A 23,126-nucleotide genomic window follows, 5' to 3' on the forward strand; every position below is an offset into this window, starting at 1 on the left:
AAGGCTTACTACGTATGTCAGATCAAAATAATAGTCAAAGTACAAGTCCGTATAATGCCACCAAGGCACGATCATACGCGAGCAAGGGTCGTAATGGAATTCGACTCCATATGAGAGGAACAGGGGGATTCTATACAAAAACGCCCCGAAACAGATCGCGAATAGTGAAATGTAGGCGTTCCTTTTTGTGCATATAGCTGCCGCCCACAGAGGCCTGCAGACAGCAATGAATACCTCTGTGGCAACACAAACAGTGACACAGATGGATGCAGTCTTTAAAAAAAAAATCAGTGTGCGGAGATAACTGTATGCGTGCGTATGAAACAACATATACTCGAACCAAAAACCCCTGTAGATGTACAAGTTTTGCAATCATTTTCCAAATAATACCGAAACCAAGACCAGACTGTCAGCAGCGGCTAAACCTTGTAGCAGCACAGAAGTTGATGTGTATGGCCGCTCATATCCTATGCCAATAATCGCAAGTATATTTGCTGGAAAGCCAATTACTGCCATGATTAATGTTAATGGTACATTAACGGTGAAAATCGCCAAATCATAGAAACCAATCAAAGGCAGTATTGAATACAAACATGTTCCATTCTCTCTGGATATGGTGAAAGGAATGGTCTCGTTAGTTGTCGCCATCGCAGCTGGTTTCAAATCTACGAGCATAAAGTTGATATTTTTGTAACATCTAGTTCACCAGTTGGCACCCCTGGATAAAGCAGCTCTTGGTTAACGATAGACCAATTTTTTGGTGCATGCGTATCACTCTGTTGTGTTTAAACGGCGAATAACACCAAATCATAGAAACAAATCAAGTGATGTGTCGGATACAAACATAGTCCACGCATCAATATCGATGTGGTAAAAAGAGCGGCCTTGCAAGTTGTCACCATCGTCGATGGGTGTTACCTCAAAATCAACGAGCAAATCAATGTCTACTAGCTTTGACTGTAGCTTCCATCAGTTTGCTCTCTGGATAAAGAAGCTCTCGGTTATACCTCAAGTCAAGATCGATGCACTAATGTGCAAGTCATTGTTGCATATAAAACCCGTGTCGAGGTGACGTCATGATCAAGTTTTATTCGTTGATTTTGTTGAATTATTTGTTGAGTGACAAAAACTTGACCATGTTGACTTGATGATCCAATGGCTTTCATGCGGCGAACATTTGTATTTTGGCTTGCTGACAACATATCAGTCACATGTATCTTGCCGCCAAACAGGAGTGATTAAAGAACACAAACCCCAATGGACTGATTTCATCAATGTGTTGATTATCGTCGGAAACAACGCGTTAAATTGCCAGACGTTCAACCACCACCACTAACTTATAACGAAGTTCTCTCAGCCGTCAATTCATTTTTCATCCAGCCAATTTCCTATTCCTATGGTGTGATTCGAACAAAACGCTCTGTTTTTTCTCACATCGATTTCCAAATGAGACTCGCCGTGAATCACATCCAATTACTTCACAATATCCTCCTTTATCTTGTGATATTGATCGACGTAAACACCTCCATGATGGTGAACTCGAACTCCTTTTAGCAATCGGACTACCACTGCAGAGAACCAGCGAATATGGATAGAAACGCAGCATAACGCTCTTTGTCAACCTATCAGTCAATGGGGCACAAAAACAGAACAGTGTGAATAGAGAATATAAAGTATATTTCTGTATATTTCCAAAAAGTTTTGATTCAATCACACTAGATGCGTAATTTTGAAAACAAATGTTCAAACCTTGCAACTGGAGAAATTACTTTATAATAACGGTGTTGTGTTCGGTTTTGGTGAAAACGGAATACTGTTGAATGCTGAACAATGGAAGAAATCGGTTTAATGTTTAAGTTTACTGTGAGATGCAGTTCTTGTGAATATTGCTAAACGGTTCATACATCGCTGTGATCATATCTCCCCCATTATACATTCGCAGTCGCCTAATGATGTTCTCACTGAATATACCAAGTCTAGCTAACAAGCAATTTTACACTTCAATTATGCCACTTATTGAACTCTATCATTCTCTTCTAATTTATCAACGTAGTTTGACTCCGGCAGTTATATAGGCTAATGATGTGAGCTAGGGGGTATTTACTGCCACATTTTATTTTTGATTGCATTAAAACATCTTCTCCAATGCCTGTCTTAATCGACGGCCCGATGCACAGTAGATAAAAAAAATGACAAAGCTGTTTAAATTGCTCAGAAAGAATGAAATATTAAGAATACCAAAATTGGTCCAGTCTATATCGAGACCTGAATATGATGGAATTAGTCAACGTATTTGTGACATCTCGCCTGGGAGATGTAAAATCAATACCACTTTGACAACCGGATACGATACAGAGGAGCCGTGTTGCTTCACAGTGATCCTACCGTATTTCAATGAGGGGCCGCGTCGCAACACAGGGACGCTAACATATTACAAGTAGAGGCCGTGTCACGACGTACATGTAGATCATTGAGGAACCGTGTCGTTTCACAGAGAATATGTTATGACGTTTTATTTTTCTAATGCCGGGAAATTGTAATTGATAATGGTATATAATATTCGTATTGCCCAGATACCACATGCTTTGGCTAAATTGTGAGAGAAAACCATTTGTTTTCTGACATTCTACTCCCAAACCAAATATCAGTTTTGGTTACATTTGAATACCTTTCCCAAGGCTTGTCTAAACCGTCGTCCCAATGCACAGTAGATGAAGAAATTGACAAAACTGTTCAAATTGCTCAGAAAGTAGGAAATATCGAGAACGCCAGAATAAGCATTACTGTCGATATCGAGACCTGAATAGGATTGAATTAATCCAAGTACTTGGGAAAGCCCGCCCGGGAGTTCTAGAATTATAAATATCACCACCACTGTGACCACTCTATGCGTAACCATCTTAATCAGTTTGGCTCGCTCTGCGTCTTTCTTGGTGAGATGTCTAGTAGTCGCCTGATTTAGGCTCAATGATATCAAGCGAGTGAAGATTATAAGGCTCGTTATTGGTATCAATGAATTAATAATGATATGAATGACTCTAATGTAGGTGATGCGAAAGTAATAGTTATAGTACAAAGCTGTAAAATTCCACCAGGGTAGGATCATACGTGAGCAAGGGTCGTAACGAAATGAACCTCGTACGAGAGGAACAGGGGTATTCGATACAAGAAGGCGCCAAAACAGATTGCGGATAGCGAAATGTAGGCATTCCTCTTAGTGCATAAAGCTGCCGCCAACAGTGGCCTGCAGACTGCAATGAATCGCTCAGTGGCAACACAAATAGTGATATAGATGGATGAAGTCTTTGAAAAGAAAATCATTGTGCGGAGATAACTGTATGCGTGCGCATGCAACAAAATATACTCGAACCAAAACCCCGTATAGTTATACAGGGCCTGCATTGATTTACCAAATACTTGCGAAATCAAGACTAAACTATCGGTTACTGCTAAACCTTGTAGCAGCACTGAAGTTGATGTGTATGGCCGCTCATATCCTATACCAATAATAGCAAGTATATTTGCTGGAAAGCCAATTACTGCCATGATTAATGTTAATGGTACATTAACGGTGAAAACCGCAAAATCATAGAAACCAAGCAAGGGATAAATCGGATACAAACATATTCCATTCTCTCTGGATATGGTGAAAGGAATGGTCTCTTTGGTTGTCGCCATCGCAGCTGGTTTTAACCTTCAAATCTACGAGCATAAAATATTACTTTTTTTATAACATACAGTTCACAAGTTGGCACCCCTGGATAAAGAAGCTCTTGGTTACACGATAGACCAATTTTCTGGTCGTTACTGCGACATGCGTATCACCCCGTTGCGTGTAAACGGCGAATAACACCAAATTATAGAAACAAATCAAACAAATCAAGTGTGGGATACAAACATAGTCCACACTTTATGGATGTGCTGAAAAAAGTGGACTCGCCAGTTGTCATCATCGTAGATGTTTTTTACCTTAAAATCTACGAGCAAATCATCACATTTTTACAAAAAAAATGCTACTAGCTTTGGCTGTAGTTTCCATCAGGCATTTTGACAGGTGGCTCTCTGGATAAAGAAGCTCTCGGTTAAAGTCAAAATTGATGAACTAATCTTCTGGTCAATGATGCGTATCACGGCCTTGTCGAGGTGACGTCATGATCCAGATTTATTTGGTGATTGGAATGAGAAAGACCTGACTTATTCAAACTGGTTTTTCAATGTTGCATGAAATACCCAACTTTCATGCGGCGTCCGGTAAACATTTGTGTTTTGGCTTATATATTGCCGACTAACTGGAGCGATTAAATAAAACAAAACCCAAAGGAAATGATTTCATCAATGTCTTGATTATCATCGAAAACAAGGCATCATTATTTGCCAGATATTAAACTTTGTTCCAACACTAACACCTAACGAAGTTCTCTTAGCCGCCTATTCGTTTTTCATTAAGTTGGCCAATTTCCAATTCCTGTTGGACAGTTCGAACAAAACTCTTTTTAAATTTCTCACATCCTGTCCAAATGAGACTGTCTGTGCATCATTTGAAATTACTTGACAATATCCTCCTTTATCTTATGATATTGATCGACGTAAACACCTCCATGATGGTGAACTCGAACTCCTTTTAGCAATCGGACTACCACTGCAGAGAACCAGCGAATATGGATAGAAACGCATCATAACGCTCTTCGTAAACCTATCAGCCAATGGAACATGTAATGGAAGAGTGTGAATAGAGAATATAAAGTATATTTCTGTAAACCTACCCAAAAAGTTTCGATTCAATCCCACAAGATGTGTACCTTTGAAAACAAATATCCACCTTGCAACTGGAGAAATTACTTCATGATATCGGTGTTGTGTTCGATTTTGGTGAAAACGGAATTTTGTTGAATGCTGAACAATGGAAGAAATCGGTTAAATGTTTATGTTTACTGTGAGATGCAGTTCTTGTGAATATTGCTAACCGGTTCATTCATCGCTGTGATCATATATCCCATTAAACGTTCGCAGTCGCCTAATGATGTTATCACTAAATCTACCAAGTCCAGCTAACAAGCAATTTTACACTTGAGTTATGCCACTTTATGAAATTTATTTTTCTCCTCTGATTTATCAACGTACTTTGACTCCGGCAGTTATATAGGCTAATGATGTGAGCTAGTGGGTATTTACGGACATTTCACTGCCACATTTTATTTTTGGTTGCATTAAAACACCTTTTCCAATGCCTGTCTAAATTGACGGCCAGTTGCAGAGTAGTTGAAAAAAATTACAAAGCTGTTTAAATTGCTCAAAAGTATGAAACATTGAGAATACCAAAATTGGCATGGTCTATATCGAGACTTGAAGACGATGGAATTAGTCAACGTATTTGTGACGTCTCGCCTGGGAGAAGTAAAATCAGTACCACTTTGACAACCAGATACGATGCAGAGGAGCCGTGTTGCTTCACAGTGATCCTACCATATTTCATAGAGGGGCCGCGTCGCAACACAGAGACGCTAACATATTACAAGGAGAGGCCGTGGCACTTCACAGTGACCATGACGTACATATATATCATTGAGGAACCGTGTCGTTTCACAGAGAATATGTTATGACCTTTTATTTTTCTAATGGCGGGAAATTGTAATTGATAATGGTATATAATATTCTTTTGTCCAGATACCACATGCTAGGGCGAAATTGTGAGAAAAGCATTTGTTTTCTGACATTCGACTCCCAAACCAAATATCAGTTTTGGTTACATTTGAATACCTTTCCCAAGGCTTGTCTAAACCGTCGTCCCAATGCACAGTAGATGAAGAAATTAACAAAACTGTTCAAATTGCTCAAAAAATAGGAAATATTGAGAACGCCCAAAGAGGCATCAAAGTCGATATCGAGACCTGAATATGATTGAATTAATCCAAGTACTTGGGAAAACCCGCCCGGCAGTTCTAGAATAATGAATATCACCACCACTGTGACCACTCTATGCGTAACCATCTTAATCAATTTGGGTCGCTCTGCGTCTTTCTTAGTTAGGTGTCTGGTAGTCGCCCGATTTAGGCTCAATGATATCAAGCGAGTGAAGATTATAAGGCTCGTTATTGGTATCAATGAATTAATAATGATATGAATGACTCTAATGTAGGTGATGTGAAAGTAATAGTTATAGTACAAAGCTGTAAAATTCCACCAGGGCAGGATCATACGTGAGCAAGGGTCGTAACGAAATGTAACCTCGCACGAGAGGAACAGGGGTATTCGATACAAGAAGGCACCAAAACAGATTGCGGATAGCGAAATGTAGGCATTCCTCTTAGTGCATAAAGTTGCCGCCAACAGTGGCCTGCAGACTGCAATGAATCGCTCAGTGGCAACACAAATGGTGATATAGATGGATGCAGTCTTTGAAAAGAATATCAGTGTGCGGAGATAACTGTAGGCGTGCGCATGAAACAAAATATACTCGAACCAAAACCCCGTATAGTTGTACAGGGCCTGCATTGATTCACCCAATACTTGCGAAACCAAGACTAAACTATCGGTTACTGCTAAACCTTGTAGCAGCACCGAAGTTGATGTGTATGGCCGCTCGTATCCTATACCAATAATAGCAAGTATATTTGTTTGAAAGCCAATTATTGCCATAATTAATGTTAATGGTACATTAACGGTGGAGACCGCCAAATTATAGAAACCAATCAAGGGATAAATTGGATACAAACATGTTCCATTCTCTTTGGATATGGCGAAAGGAATGGCCTCATTAGTTGTCGCCATCGCAGGTGGATTTAACCTTCAAATCTACGAGCATGAAATATATAATTTTGTAACATCTAGTTCACCAGTTGGCACCCCTGGATAAAGAAGCTCTTGGTTACACGATAGACCAATTTTCTGGTCGTTACTGCTGCATGCGTATCATTCTGTTGTATAAAAAGCGAATAACATCAAATTATAGAAACAAATCAAGCAAAGTGTGGGATACAAACATAGTCCACACTTTATGGATGTGCTGAAAAAAGTGGACTCGCCAGTTGTCATCATCGTAGATGTTTTTTACCTTAAAATCTACGAGCAAATCATCACATTTTTACAACCAAAAATGCTACTAGCTTTGGCTGTAGTTTCCATCAGGCATTTTGACAGGTGGCTGTCTGGATAAAAAAGCTCTCGGTACAAGTCAAAATTGATGAACTAATCTTCTGGTCGATGCTGCGTATCACTGCCTTGTCGATGTGACGTCATGATCCAGATTTATTTGGTGAATGGAATGAGAAAGACCTGACTTATTCAAACTGGTTTTTCAATGTTGCATGAAATACCGAACTTTCATGCGGCGTCCGGTAATCATTTCTGTTTAGGCTTATATATTGCCGACCAACTGGAGCGATTAAATAAAAGAAAACCTAAAGGAAATGATTTCATCAATGTATTGATTATCATCGAAAACAAGGCATCATTATTTGCCAAATATTAAACCTCGTTCCAACACTAACACTTAACGAAGCTCTCTTAGCCGCCTATTCGTTTTTCATTTAGTTGGCCAATTTCCAATTCCTGTTGGACAGTTCGAACAAAACTCTCTGTAACTTTCTCACATTAGGACCCAATGAGACTGTCTGTGCATCAGCTAAAATTAATTGACAATATCCTCCTTTATCTTATGATATTGATCGACGTAAACACCTCCATGATGGTGAACTCGAACTCCTTCTAGCAATCGGACTACCACTGCAGAGAACCACCGAATATGGATAGAAACGCAGCATAACCCTCTTCGTCAACCTAATAGTCAATGGGACACGTAATGAGAACAGTGTGAATAGAGATCATATATTTCTGCAAACCTATTAAACGTGTTTTTATTCAATCACACTAGATGCGTACCTTTGAAAAGAAATATCCACCTCGCAACTTGAGAAATTGTTTTATAATATCGATGTTGTATTCTGTTTCGGTGATACGGATCATGATACCGGTATTTAATGTTTAAGTTTACTGTTGGAGGCAGTTCTTGTGTGTAAAGAGGGATTCTTTACAAAATCGCCCCAAAACAGATCGCGATGGAGAAATGCAGGCATTCCTTTTTGTGCATAAAAGCTGCCGCCGACAGTGACCTGCAGACAGCAATGAATCGCTCTGTGGCAACACAAAGAGTGACACAAAATGATGCAGACTTTAAGAAGAAAATCAGTGTGCGGAGATAACTGAATGCGTGCGTATGAAACCAAATACACTCGAACCAAAATCCCGTGTAGTCGCACAGGACCGGCATCGATTCAACAAATACTGGCGAAACCAAGTCTGTCCACAAACTAAAAAACATGGTTTCTACTCAGAACTTCACTCGATGTGTCTTAACGTGTCTGACTACGCTTAACCACGCCCTTGACCACACCCTTGTCCCAGACCTTAACTGGGTCCATTGTTTGCGTATAAATTAGCACGTGCCGTAATTGTCTTCACCGGCAGAAAAACAAGAAACTAACAACGTGACAAATCGCGCGTAAAACAAATGAACCAAGCCAGAAGAGGTAAGTCATTCAGTGAAACTCTGGGTAAAGTTCCTGTGAACAAGGTACCTGGTGTTAATCATCATTGTAAACCTCGTTCGCCTGTTGCATCTTGGCCTGCGTACACTGAGACATGAGAGACATGGTTTACATAGGGAGGAAATTCCCATAACGTCATTCTCATGAATGAATTATGAATAAGTGCCGAAAATATGGGTAACCAATCGGCGTCGTCAGGTGTGTAAAAATAAATCGCATTCCTATATGATGAAATGCGTAGATGCAATGACGGGGCCGAAGCTGAAAGTCGACCTCGGGGCAATCGGGCAGCTGGAAGACGCTTCCCGCGCTACTAATAACGAATAACGAACAATGAGTTTTACTGTACGATTTGAAACTCAATCAGAAATAGACTTCGAACATTTTCAGAAAAAATAGATATTAATAAAACAGGGGAAACACAAACATATTGAAGTAGAAAACTTGCAACTCCTTTAAGATGGGGCCCGGAGAGTGAGGTGAATGCTTTTGTTTTCGACATTAATAAAAACAAAGGGTTTCATATGACTCATGATCCAAATCAGCTTGTTTCAACCACTGCCACAGGGCGATGTAGTTGCTTCTTGCTTCCTTTTTGTAGGCAGAAACAAGAGCCAACCTCCAGATTTCACAAAAAGATCGGGAATTCGTGTCATCATTGCAATATCAACTTCGGCGACACTGAAATACCTTCCGCAGGGCTTGTCTGAACCGTTGGCCTGTTGAACAGTAAATGAAGAAATTAACAAAACTGTTTAAATTGCTCAGAAAGTATGAAATATTGAGAACACCCGAATAGATATCAAAGTCTAAATCGAGACTTGAGTATGATTGAATTGCTCCAAGCAGTGCGGAAAGCCCGCCTGGCATCTCCAGTGTTATAAATATAACCACCACGGTCACCACCCGATACGTAACCATCCTCATTTGTTTGTCTCGCTGTACGTCATTCTTGGTGAGATGAGAAATAGTCGCCTGCTTGAGGGTAGATAATATCAAGCCGGTGAGGGTTGTGAGACTAATTATCGGTATCAATGAATTGATAAGGATATGAAGGCTTACTATGTATATGGTAAAGAAATAATAGTCAAAGTACAAGTCAGTATAGTTCCACCAAGGCAAGATCATACGCGAGCAAGGGTCGTAATGGAATTCGACTCCATATGAGAGGAACAGGGGGATTCTATACAAGAACGCCCCAAAACAGATTGCGAATAGAGAAATGTAGGCGTTCCTTTTTGTGCATATAGCTGCCGCCCACAGAGGCCTGCAGACAGCAATGAATCGCTCTGTGGCAACGCAAATGGTGATATAAATGGATGCAGTCTTTGAAAAGAAAATCAGTGTGCGGAGATAACTGTATGCGTGCGCATGAAACAAAATATACTCGAACCAAAAACCCGTGTAGATGTACAAGTCTTGTAATGATTTGCAAAATACTACCGAAACCAAGACCAGACTGTCAGCAACGGCTAAACCTTGTAGCAGCAGCGACGTTGATGTGTATGGCCGCTCATATCCTACACCAATAATTGCAAGTATATTTGCTGGAAAGCCAATTACTGCCATGATTAATGTTAATGGTACATTAACGGTGAAAACCGCCAAACCATAGAAACCAATCAAGGGATATATTGGATACAAACATGTACCATTCTCTCTGGATATGGTGAAAGGAATGGCCTCGTTAGTTGTCGCCATCGCAGCTGGTTTTAACCGTCAAATCTACGAGCATGAAATATTAATTTTTATAACATCTAGTTCACCAGTTGGCACCCCTGGATAAAGAAGCTCTTGGTTACACGATAGACCAATTTTCTAGTCGTTACTGCGACATGCGTATTACCCCGATGTGTGTAAACGGCGAATAACACCAAATTATAGAACCAAATCAAGAGATGTGTGGGATACAAACATAGTCCACGCTTCATGGATGTGCTGAAAAAAGTGGACTCGCCAGTTGTCATCATCGTAGATGTTTTTTACCTTAAAATCTACGAGCAAATCATCACATTTTTATAGAAAAATTGCTACTAGCTTTGGCTGTTTCCATCAGGCATTTTGACAGGTGGCTCTCTGGATAAAGAAGCTCTCGGTTCATGTCAAGATTGGTAAACTAATATTCTGGTCGATGCTGCGTATCACTGCCTTGTCGAGGTGACGTCATGATCCAGATTTATTTGGTGAAGGGAATGAGAAAGACCTGAATTTTTTAAACTGGTTTTTCAATGTTGCATGAAAAACCGAACTTTCATGCGGCGTCCGGTAAACATTTGTGTTTTGGCTTATATATCGCCGACAAACTGGAGCGATAAAAAAAGATAACCCCAAGGAAATGATTTCATCAATGTATTGATTATCATCGAAAACAAGGAATCATTATTGGCCAAATAATAAAATTTGTTCCAACACTAACACTTAACGAAGTTCTCTTAGCCGCCTATTCGTTTTTCATTAAGTTGGCCAATTTCCAATTCCTGTTGGACAGTTCGAACAAAATTCTCTGTAAATTTCTCACATCCTGTCCAAATGAGACTGTCTGTGCATCATCTGAAATTACTTCACAATATCCTCCTTTAACTTATGATATTGATCAACGTAAACACCTCCATGATGGTGAACTCGAACTCCTTTTAGCAATCGGACTACCACTGCAGAGAACCACCGAATATGGATAGAAACGTAGCATAACGCTCTTCGTCAACCTATCAGTCAATGGAACACGTAATGAGAACAGTGTGAATAAAGAACATATATATTTCTGGAAACCTACTCAAAAAGTTTCAATTCAATCACACTAGATGCGTACCTTTGAAAACAAATATCCACCTTGCAACTGGAGAAATTGTTTCATAATATCGATGTTGTATTCTGTTTCGGTGATACGGAACATGATATCGGTTTTGTTGAATGCTGAACAACGCGAGAAATCGAACGATTATTGTTGGAGGCAGCTCTTCCGTGTATATTGCTAAACGGCTCATGCATCACTGTAATCACCCCCCCCCCCCCCCCCACACCCCCACCCCACCGTCCCATTCTAGACCTCTAATCTTTATCCACATGTCTAAAGTTAGCACCAAGGTTACTAAACCGTTAGTAACAGCAATAGTATAACACCGTAAAGACGGAGGTTGATTCAATGTGCATTCCCAGAAGTCATTACCTTTAGGTCTCATGATTCCGGAAACGAAGCACCATTTCTTTAAGTATCTAAAGCACTTGTCCTGAAGCAAATGGGGACAAGGAACACTTACTCCTACTAAATTTGTGTCGTCAGAAGTTTTAAAATGATGTTCAGCTCTCCTGACGCCACGTTTGGTGTTCGGAAGATCACACTGACAAACTTTAGTGGAAAAAATAATTTTGCTTTGCTTTAAAAACGGCAGCTTAATTAGAGTAGTGAGCGAAGATAAGTTTTTTTCTGCATGCGTCTGTTAACTACAGCTCTGGCGGTATTTATTCAGTCCAGGTTATACATAATACATTTCTGAATTGTTATCAATATCAATTAGGCGAACTTCACGCATACAGGCTGCACCAACAGTATTCAAATATTTAGGTACATAACAAAATGAAAGTGATTTTAACCCTCCGAGCTGTGTTCAATCGGAAATTAAATACCTGACGGTATACGTATGTCAGTCACTCGTGACAAAAAGAAGTATTTGCAGACCAAAAAAACACCGCGGGGTCAATATCGGACTCGATCCGGGAAGATCATCATCTACAGGGTGGCCCAGAATTATTTTTCCTCACACAATTGGTACACAATGGAATTCTATTGTGTAACGAGGAAAATAATTCTGCGCCACCCTGCAGATAACCAGGGTCAGTCGTATGCTCCTATCGCAGCTGGTAGAGTGAAATGCCCTGACGCTCAGGAAGAGAGAAGGTAAAATCATGGGAATGCTTCGAATATTTCGAATAGGTCCCGAGGAACATTGAACCCTCTTTATATCAGACCTGGACGCAAGGGCGTAGCGGCAAAAAAGCGAAGCTGGCGAAACATTTATAATGGGTCACCGTCACTTATTATTGGACTTATAGCGCATTTACGGGGTTGCAACTATTTTGCTTTATAGTGTCACCAGGAAAGAAAAGCATGCGACCTAACGCCGATCTATTTGTATAAAGTGATAATTGGAAGGTATATAGTAGGAAATATCAATAAAATAATCATTCCATGTCGTCTTTTGAGGGCATTTTTGATTGTAAAAAATATATGTGTACGTCACCGGAGTCTCTGCAATGATAATTTTATCACAGCAGTCTCTCGCAAGTAGAAGTTCTTTACCTATTAGTTCTTCACTTATTAGTCTGGCGCAAAGCCAGACGTTTTCCATTACGATTTCACTACGATGTTTGACCAGAAGGAGCAGTGCGCGAGATATGCTAATGAGCAGACTTCCCTCGCTTGGGTTTCGGAAGAATGTTCCATATCGCGCTAAGCTGACCACTGCTGACCATGACAGGCGTGCACTGGACTGGTACAGGTTGGAACTGAACATTGAATATGCTGGTGGTGACGCTTTCTGATGAGAAGTTGGTCGTGACTGATGCAGTATCCTTGGACTTGTCCACAGCATCGTTCAATCATTGCTCTCTGAGCTGGCTTGATTCTGTACTTACCCAAATACTGAGACCAAATGTCTGTTGACTGTGCTTTAAGAGAGACTGGCGCCATGCCTAGTCTCTCTTAAAGCACAGTCAACAGACACCAACCCCCTCAGACTCAGAAACCACAAACGCCCAACCCTTCCTGCTACCTTAATACTTCTGGATAACATAAACAAGCACCCAAAAATGATTATACCCTGCAGAAGACCTCATGGATGAGGAGGCTTCTTCTGTACAAGTATCATCTGGGAACGCATTTCTGGTAATGCTAAAAATAATGAAGGATTATTGAAGAGCTACATACATCAAGTATCAGCTATTGTTTATCACATGATAAGTTGATAACTGTAGCATCATGCTTGGTACATTTGGAACCTTGTTGATCTTGCCATGTAATGTTTAGCCCTTATGTCACAGGAAAAGATATCCTGCATAGTGGGGCAAGTTTGCATGATGCAAGTTTAGATTTCAAAAGATACGTTTAGTGTCCAAGTCTTAACCATGATCCGTCAGAATAATACAGGGCTGAACGCATTTTCCAGGACGACTTTCTACTCCCAGCCCAGTCTTACGTAAGTAGATCCAGAGTATAATAATCATGATGTTCGCCATGCACCTGCCAACTGAACATACTCATTGGCAATGCACCTACGCAACCTTTCTCCTCCATATTAATGGTATTGAAATAATGGCCAGCCAAGGTGCTCCAAACGCCACGCTTATCATATATTACATCATATGAGGATGTATAAAGCCTAGCTTTGAACTAACTCGTCATTCAAGCGGTCAGAAAGACTTCTATTGGTCTCCTTCGTTTAATTCCACACCATGAAAGCGCTAATCCCCGTTCTCCTTGCCCTCGTGGCGTTTGATTCCGGCATGTCAACGCCATTCATCGACTGCGGTGAGTAAAAATCCTTCACACTTATTTTGAGGGTTGACCATAGGAGCCGACATTATTGCTAGAAGTTGAAATCATGAAGCAATAAAAGCTCCTTCAAAGTGAAGTGAATGCACATTTAAGATGTGGGAGGCTGGTCGCTGGAAGACAAAGAACAGTCTCCGACCCATGAAATTAGCAATCTCTTCATTTTAAATGAGTTCTATCTGCTTTAGGGTTTCAAGTGCAAGCAAGAACACGTGGTGCTTACGGTCAACCCATAAGGAAAAACACGTTTGTTTTAATAGGCAAATACATACTGGGTGAATTTTGCTGCAATTTTTACAAGTCCGAAAGCTAAAACATGAAATAAAATGAAGAATGTTGCTTGCTTACTTATATCAAAGATGTATTTGGGGTCGGTAACAAATATTGAATAAATGAAACAGTCTTTCATGTCCATAAATCTTCCCAATATGAGAAACAAAAGCATTTTTTGCTAGCAAGGAAGCCAACCAGCTGATTGTTCTCTGCCGAAAACCTTATCAATGCGTGAATAAGGGTCATTGCTAGGGCAAACTTTTCCAATGGGCCTAAGGGTTGACCATAGGCACCACCATTTTGGCTAGAACTTGAAATCTAAAAGCAATTTCAAGGGTGGGAGTCGGTTGTTTGCTTTCAAGAGAACAGCCTCTGAGGTTTTGAATCGGTATTCACTTCATTTTGAAGGACTTTTAATTGTTTCTAACCTTTAATGGTGGTGCGTATGGCCAATCCATACTCATGATGATTTGAAAGGAACGAGTTTGGAATCAACCTTGCACTGAAGGCCTATGTACAGACATGGGCATAGGCCCACAAATGTGTATGCTAGTTCCAGGAATTAACAGCCAACATGGCAAGAAACAGATATGAACAGCTTGGTGAAATGACATTATATTCATATCACATGAAGTGTTTCATAAAGTGACTTAAAATGCAGTTATAGGAGACATACTGTCCGCTTTGGTTACACGTGGACACGTACAGTTATGACTGTCCGCGAAGTGCATACTGTAACCATAGCGGACAGTCACACAGGTGCACAGAGGTAACCATAGCGGACAGTCTGCCGTATATTTTTGCATTTTAAGTCACTTTATAGAACACTTTAAGCCAAGAGCGTGTTATCACATCTACTATTCGTGTGTACATGCTACACAACACAGCCCGTGCAATAATCTCCACAACTTAGGCAATTATGGTAAAAATAAGCGCAAAAAGTGCCAATAATTCGGCATACAATTACAAAAACACGGATTTTGTCGTCTCCCTACTTTTTATCTCCCTTTTTGATTATGATATAGGCCTACTCTGAGGACGCCATTAAAGGCCATATATCAAGGTTTGAAAACATGCTTGATACTTATGAAATATGTTGAGGGTTAAAAAAACAAGATCCCAGACATTAAAAAAATTCTAATAATAAACATTATTTAGTTATTTCAATTTTCAATTTTAAACTATTTGAATTTCCCACCACACACAACTTTAGATTAGTTCCACATGTGGCCGCTAGGGATTTTTTGATGACGTAGATCAGGTCAGTCAGAACAAAGCAAGATGGCTTCCGCATACAGTTCAGAGAGTGAGAGCAGTGAATTTGAGGATGTTTTGGTCGATACAGAAGGATATTTAAACGTTGAGCCGTACATGTTCGAGCCATTAATATCACTAGATCATAATGAGAGTGATCATTCGGACGAAAGTGATTAGAATTTGTGGTTAATCAATTTGCATGGCAGACCTGCCGATATAGCAAAGAAGACATTGATAGACGGTTGCAGATGCATAACATGGCTGTATGATTTTTGAACAGACTAATGTTGCACAATATTGTTTCGCCTCGTCAGTGTTGTATCGCCAGTTATGTCATGACGCTGAACTACTATTGAAAAGTGACGGTATTATGCACAATCATCTTGACGTGACGATATAATGCCGTGCAACGTTAGATAGGCCTAGATGTCAGATGACAATAATCTGTCATTGACAGTGGCTGTCACTGACACTGACCTGTGTCGCTGTCACCTTGCTATGGCTGGAACACAAGAAGACACTATGCGGTATCACAGGCCCCAATAGGGCCTACACATTATGTATAACAACCGACCTCAGCAGCCTCGGGCATTAAATGCAATTGACATGGTTGGAACAGCTGTTTTTAACAAGTGGCATTTAATATTCAGTTGGATGCAGATATCCGGCTTCATGTGATAATCCGTATTGATAAAGTGATCACTGCAAAGTTTGGCCGAAGGCCCAGGCTTCCAACACTCCAAACGTTTGCACCTCCGAATCCACAGCTTCCTCCTCTCTCGTTCAACTGACTTTGGAAATTCATGAAAATGGGTCCCATCCGTCATTCGATTGTTCTTTGTGCTATCCTTGACACAATTCGGAGCCACACAATACACCATAGTGAATGAAACACATTACTTCCAGGTGTGCATAATTAATTAAGGCCCTCCTGCTTTTATGATTGCATGACATGTACAGATAACCTGATCTACATCACAACTTTTGCTGAACCCGCCGCCTGGCTCTAACAAGCCAGTTGCTAGCCTGATTAGGTAATCAAGTTGTCAAACACATAATTGGCTTTATCTTCAAAATGGATGGAGCTAATTGCATTTGGTTTTCTGTATTGTATAAAGTGTTAGGTACACTTTTGAAATCGTCTTACAGCAGAAAATGGCAAAAAACCTTGATATATGGCCTTTAAGCCAATAGCGTGTTATCACATCTACTATTCTGGTGTACATGCTACACAACACAGCCCGTGCAATAATCTCCACAACTTAGGCAATTATGGTAAAAATAAGCGCAAAAAGTGCCAATAATTCGGCATACAATTACAAAAACACGGATTTTGTCGTCTCCCTACTTTTTATCTCCCTTTTTGATTATGATATAGGCCTACTCTGAGGACGCCATTAAGCCGGTTTTGATGCGTCTGTTTTGCATAGCCCTGTTACACCTAGCTTTTGTACAGGCGCCATGGTGTCTGCCAGTATATTTCTAATACTCTAGGTGTGATGTAAAGTTATGATTTTTAGCTTGATTGCAGTATATTGCGATTCTTTAACCCATACTCGTAATCAATTTGGATAACGTTGCGTAGGAATTATTGCAATAACGTAACATCTTCCTGAAATCAATTGACATTAACAAAAACCTTCCCTTGTTTATTTTCAGGGTCACAGGCTGGTAAGGTTGAATCAGTAGACATCGCAACACCCGGCGGCCGCCAAGGGTTTCTTGTGCGAGGAGAAAAAGCAACTCTAACGGTTGTGTTCACTTCGTGTAAGTATAGTAGAAACGCCATCATCAAGAAATTCACCGGCTATTTGCCTCGACTGCGATGGTGGTTTCTTGGCACCACCCTTTTTATGTATTGGTGCTATTCACGATGACGTCGCGTTGATTCCTGTGTTGTCTATTATTCACCGACACAATGCCATAAGGCCCACATCTTCTATTGCGTTTCACCATTAAGAATATCTTTGCTGCCTCCACTAAAATGGGGCCGGTCCACTGTGCATCAACATCTACATTGGGGACTCTTTAATTCCTATCCAAATAAGCCATGCCATAGGCCCTGAAAACAGAAACATCGATTTATTCTCTGTTACATACAATTGAATATGAACATTTATTACAGAAATATCATCTGAATTATTGTTTTTCATGAATTTACATTTGACAAAATTAATGAAAATTTTGCGGACACTTTTTTTGGCCGAAAAGGGTCAAAATATTTATTTACAAGGTTATATGAGGTTTTCTTTGCAGAAATAGAAACTTCATGCAAAATTCCCCAACTTTTATATACATTGTAACCTTTTAGGACCATTAGAAATGATTTTTTTCTTTTTTAAAATTACCTTCCGAACGTTTTAATTTTACCTGGGGAAATTTGACCGTTTAAGGGTTAATCCGGCGGTCTTATGGGCGATCGTATGACTTATGACACGTCTCTTTGCCAGTCACGTGTCACTTTTGGTTCTATACATTTAAAACATTTTTAGGCCCACCAACTAGTTATAAGTTTGAGAACCTTTCTTAGCATTTTGGAGATACCGTATACCTGTTACAAACACACACAAATAAATTCCTTGTCGTGAATTTTGACATGATATTTTGACACCTGCTAAAACTTGTACACAGACAAATTAATGTCATTTATAGCTTATTTTCGCAATCAAATTTTTATACACGATGACATATGACTGATATCGACAGCGAGACAGCAACCCAGGGAAGGCTTGGATTGAGGTCTGTACGATATCCCGAGGCAAAATTGAAGTCCTGGTGTTTATTATGTTATGATTGAATTACGTGCGATATCAAGTGACGTCATCGATGTGTATGCAAATTTTTATTACCTAGTCAGAGAGCTTTTATTTTTAGATATTACCAGAGGTCGATGTAATCGAACTTAGGAGCTGGCAATGACAACTGGTAGACGAGGTTGACTGAACAGTGTAGCTCAAAACCTACAACTTATGATATCTTCTTAACTATTCAATCGTTTTCAATGCGATTTGCACAAGGTTGTCGCAAATGGTGTTGTCTGTATGATCATGATGATTACAATTAAGTGCATTATTGTCTTCATTATTTAATCGCCAATTTACAAAAGGTCCAAAAAATACTTTTTTATTTCTTGAAAAACCCCACAAAAAAGCAATGGTGTTGTAGTACAGCAAATAAGAAGACTTCCTGGTGTGTTTTCATGTTGATATCTGACACTAGTTCTGAAATAGCAGACTTTTTCTGGCTGAATATCAACCTTGGATAATTCATTGTGGTGACTTCTGACACTGTCCCACTACACTGTAAGCTGAGAACATGGCTACCCTCCTAAGGAACTGGTCACACACAATTGTATCCACATAACATAACATAATTATACACTACCAGCAAGATTTAACAAAGACTGTTCTTTATGATTTGTGCTAAAACACATCTATTCAACAGCCGTGGAAGTGTAATAAGTGACCAGTTGTCCAGTTCATCACGGTATCAATAACCCTAATAAAAGTATGCCCATGAATGGGATAATTATGTCCCTCCTTCAATGAATGAGGTTTGAATAATTGTTGTGCAATAATTGGAATACTAAAAGGTATAACCTATTAAAACTTGTCTTTGCTTGTTAACACATGACTCTACATATTGTAGTACATGGCACACTGCATGTTGAGGTGGTAAAAGTTTTGGCTCATTTCAAAGGTAAATAGAAATAGGCGTAGTATCCATTGCATGTTGACATCTTGCAGAAAATGCAGGATAGCTCGAAACCAAGATAAGATATCAACATGAAAACAGCCCAGAAAGTCTTAGTTCTTGCTGTTCTACAACTCTAGTGATTTTTTGGTGGAATCTTTCCTGAAAGTCATAGGTGTTGATATTGATATGAGCAAGACTGTACATGCGTTATCGAATTGTGTCACGCAATGATGATGGATACGATGGACCTTAAAACGAATGTTGCCAGTTTCAACTTGTCGCATGTTCTACAGCGGTTTTATTGTTTTTAATATTCATTTTCAGACAGCCAGAGCAAGACTGCTGTTGGAATATTGAAGGGAAATGTGTCCGTCTGGGTACTTTTCACCCTCCCTAATCCGGACGCATGCACACAAGGAGTTACATGTCCAATGTCGAAAGGAACAAGATACACCTTTAAGACATCAGTAAACATATATCAGGAGTATCCACCTGTAAGTTTTTAAGCATCGCACAAAAACATCAGGGCATAGCGACATAAAGTATATCTGAATCATTTTCAAATAAATTCAAAGTTCTAAAAAAGCATACTAAACCACTATCATCTATCTATCATCTAGCATGGCAGTTTTGAAATTATTTTATGTACATTCACGAATTAGTATTGAATTAGTATTGAAAACTTGTATCCCAAAATGAAGTTACCTAAATTGAAAAATGTAAATTGTAATTGAAAAAGGTAAATTGTAGCATGACGGTCGATATCACGAGGGTGCAGATTAACAGTTATGAAAAGGGACACGTTGTGGAACGATGACTTTTGGAAGTCTAGGGTCGCCACCTCCTTGGGGTCTGATGGACCAGCGAATCGATGCTGGCCAATGACAATCGAGGTGGCTGATCACATGCAATCCAACTAGTCGGCCCTTTTAACAGCGTGTCCCTCCATCCAACACCAGAGGCGACTCAACAAATGTGGACTCCTTGTATCACCTATATGGTATGTGCAGCGGAGTTTTCAAAGAGATAACAGACTTCGATTTAATCTTCTCCGATCATTCACTTGATCCAATCAACGGTGGTCTCTACTCACCAGATTCAAGAGCTAGTCCAGCACCCATCAATGTAAGCCTTGTCCAACTCCGAAGGGCTCAACAACATCAGTATCTGTGCTGGTGTGACCTGTGTCCGTTAGCAATTTCAAAGCATTAAATTTTATTAATAAGACCTGCTGATATTAATAAAACTGACTATCTGATGCGTTGCAATGGTCGATTTCATCGCGAAATGCGAAAATAAATTAAGCGCGAAAATATTCAGGTTTATAACATGGGGTAATATGAATAAAGACTAGCAAATGCTTTTACTCCGGTTTTGTACAGAAAGGCCTAGTGTAAATGTACATGGAGATTTAGATAAAAGCATTTGCTAGTCTTTATTCATATCACCCAATAGCTCTAATCGTTATTTGACTCGGAAGAACGATATGATTGACGCTGCTACAGTTTTGGGTTATGCATAATTAAGATTTAGTTTCAATGAATTGATATACTGTTAAGGTGTTAGAAAAGTGCCCGCACCCCCCCCCCCCCCCCCCCACCACAACCACATATTTCTAAAGGCCGCTGAATTGATATTGATTGGATCTTTCTCGTTTCAGATTCGTGTGGAGTTTCAATTGCAACTGAAGGACGACAGCTACAAGGATATTATATGCGTACGATTTCCAAGCGAAATAATGTAGCACATCAACACTATTATACAAAAGCTTCGAGATCATCTCAAACTAAATTCAACCCACTAGCTGGAATTGTCTGACAGTGCTCACCACAATATTACATTTGATTTGTCGTTTTCCGTGTGTGAATTCACTGCATAACTCCTGAGGAAGAAAACCTTTACTGCAAGGCATTTAAATAGATCGAAAAACTCTGCATTTTGATTATCACTAAACTGAGTTTGATGGAACAATTAACAATCCAGTCTTGGCACCCTGTTTGAACATTTCAGCTGCTCTGTTAATTTAGGTCAAACGATGTCTTAACATCCTTTCCGGCATAGAAGCTTAAGTTGTACAATGGTTCATGGCCAGTCATATGATAAGGCTAGACATGCCAATGTTTTAGTCCTAGGGAAACGGCGCCTTAGAAAATCGTTAGTTTAGTTTGATGTTCCTGTTAGCATATACCATAGCATAGTAAAGAAGATAGTGAATAAAACATGGTATGCTTCTAATTTGTGTGTTAATTTATTCAACTCCTAAGTGATTCCGCGATACTGTCGAGTTTGCCTAACACCAAATAAGTGAGCTTTTTATACACCAGTCATCTTTTTGTACAACATTTTAATACATCTGTTTGTAGACAAACATTTGCCTTACAGTTTGGGTTCCCACTGTGTTTCAATATCAGTTTGTTCACATTATTAATCATGGTCCTGATCAGCAGGTGGCGGCAGACGAAACCGCTCTTAGAATATCGAGGTAACATCAAATATGCACAGGTGGCATGGCTTGTTTTGGGTACTTGTGTCCGTTTTAAAAGCGTAACGCCAGTGCACAAACAGCACTATCTATTTGCATTAATAGTCACACCGAATACCAACAGGTGGCAGGGCGGACGAATATCATACTGCGCCAAAACATTTTCGAAAATCGCCGTCGTATAATAGAGGGAGAAAATTTTTTTCCGCGAGATGCATGTCTTGCATTCAAAAACATGTTGTCATCATGTTTCATATTATGTTTTCTTTTCAAGTATGACCTTATGTCGAGCTTTCTCGTACGGCATAACATAGGGTTCATGTCAACACACTCTAATTAGCAGGACAATACTGTTGGTAAAATAAGTAACCTTAAATTATTAGAATCATTATTACTACACACAGCGAAATGGATAATAAATAGTAGAAAGCGGAAACTGAAAATGCCAAACGCTAAAAATCAGTGAAATTACAGAGTATTATATAACGCAGATTAATGACTGCATAGTATTTTAGCCCTTCAATCATTGAAATCAAATATCGGCGCAATGCACTTATACTAGACTGTGAAATGATGCTATTCGAGGGACGATAACCCCATGATTAAATGAGCCGAACAGTCTTGTCGACCGACAATTCTCACTTGGAAACTACGGTATGCTTGCATGTGCACAACAGCTATGCACGTTGAACTACTGCGCATCCATGTTTAACGTGGGACAATGAAATTGTGTAATATGCCCTCCCCCCCGAGCCAACAGCCTCCAAGCCTCCGCACACACAAAGTTTTATTCGTTGATTTCGTTGAATTTATTTGTCGAGTGAGAAATACTTGATGTTAACTTGATGATCCAAATTGTATTAGTATGTGGGATGACATACCTGGCTTTCATGCGGCGAACATTTGTATTATGTCTTGCTGACAACATATCAGTCGCATATATCTTGCTGACAAATAGAAGTGAGTAAAGAACACAAACCCCAATGGAACCGACTTCATCAACGTGTTGATTATCATTGGAAACAGCGCGTTAAACCACCACCACTTACTTATACCGAAGTTCTCTCAGCCGTCTATTCATTTTTCATCCAGTCGGCCAATTTCCTATTCCAAACAAAACTCTCTGTAATTTTCTCACATCGGTTTCCAAATGAGACTCTCCGTGAATCACCTCAAATTACGTCACAATTTTCCCCCTTATTCAATAATGATCGACGTCAACACCTCCATGATGGTGAACTCGAACTCATTTTAGCAATCGGACTACCACTGCAGAGAACCACAGAATATGGATTGAAACGCAGCATAACGCTCTTCGTCAACCTAT

At 39.7% G+C, this 23,126-nt stretch overlaps 2 protein-coding genes across 2 annotated transcripts in view; one reads left to right on the forward strand and one right to left on the reverse strand.

Moving 5' to 3' along the window:
- Positions 1-23,126, reverse strand: part of LOC135498015 (BRCA1-associated RING domain protein 1-like) — a 293,715-nt gene that overhangs the window by 159,209 nt on the left and 111,380 nt on the right. The window lies entirely within an intron of this gene.
- On the forward strand, positions 13,923-21,514 carry LOC135498492 (NPC intracellular cholesterol transporter 2-like). The gene is made up of 4 exons (XM_064788796.1): positions 13,923-14,067; positions 17,281-17,388; positions 19,642-19,811; positions 20,978-21,514. Exons 1-4 carry the CDS (start codon positions 13,992-13,994, stop codon positions 21,059-21,061), a joined length of 438 nt encoding a protein of 145 aa, XP_064644866.1. The 5' UTR covers positions 13,923-13,991; the 3' UTR covers positions 21,062-21,514.

Source organism: Lineus longissimus, chromosome 13 (genome assembly GCF_910592395.1).
Source record: "Lineus longissimus chromosome 13, tnLinLong1.2, whole genome shotgun sequence".
NCBI lineage: Eukaryota > Metazoa > Nemertea > Pilidiophora > Heteronemertea > Lineidae > Lineus > Lineus longissimus.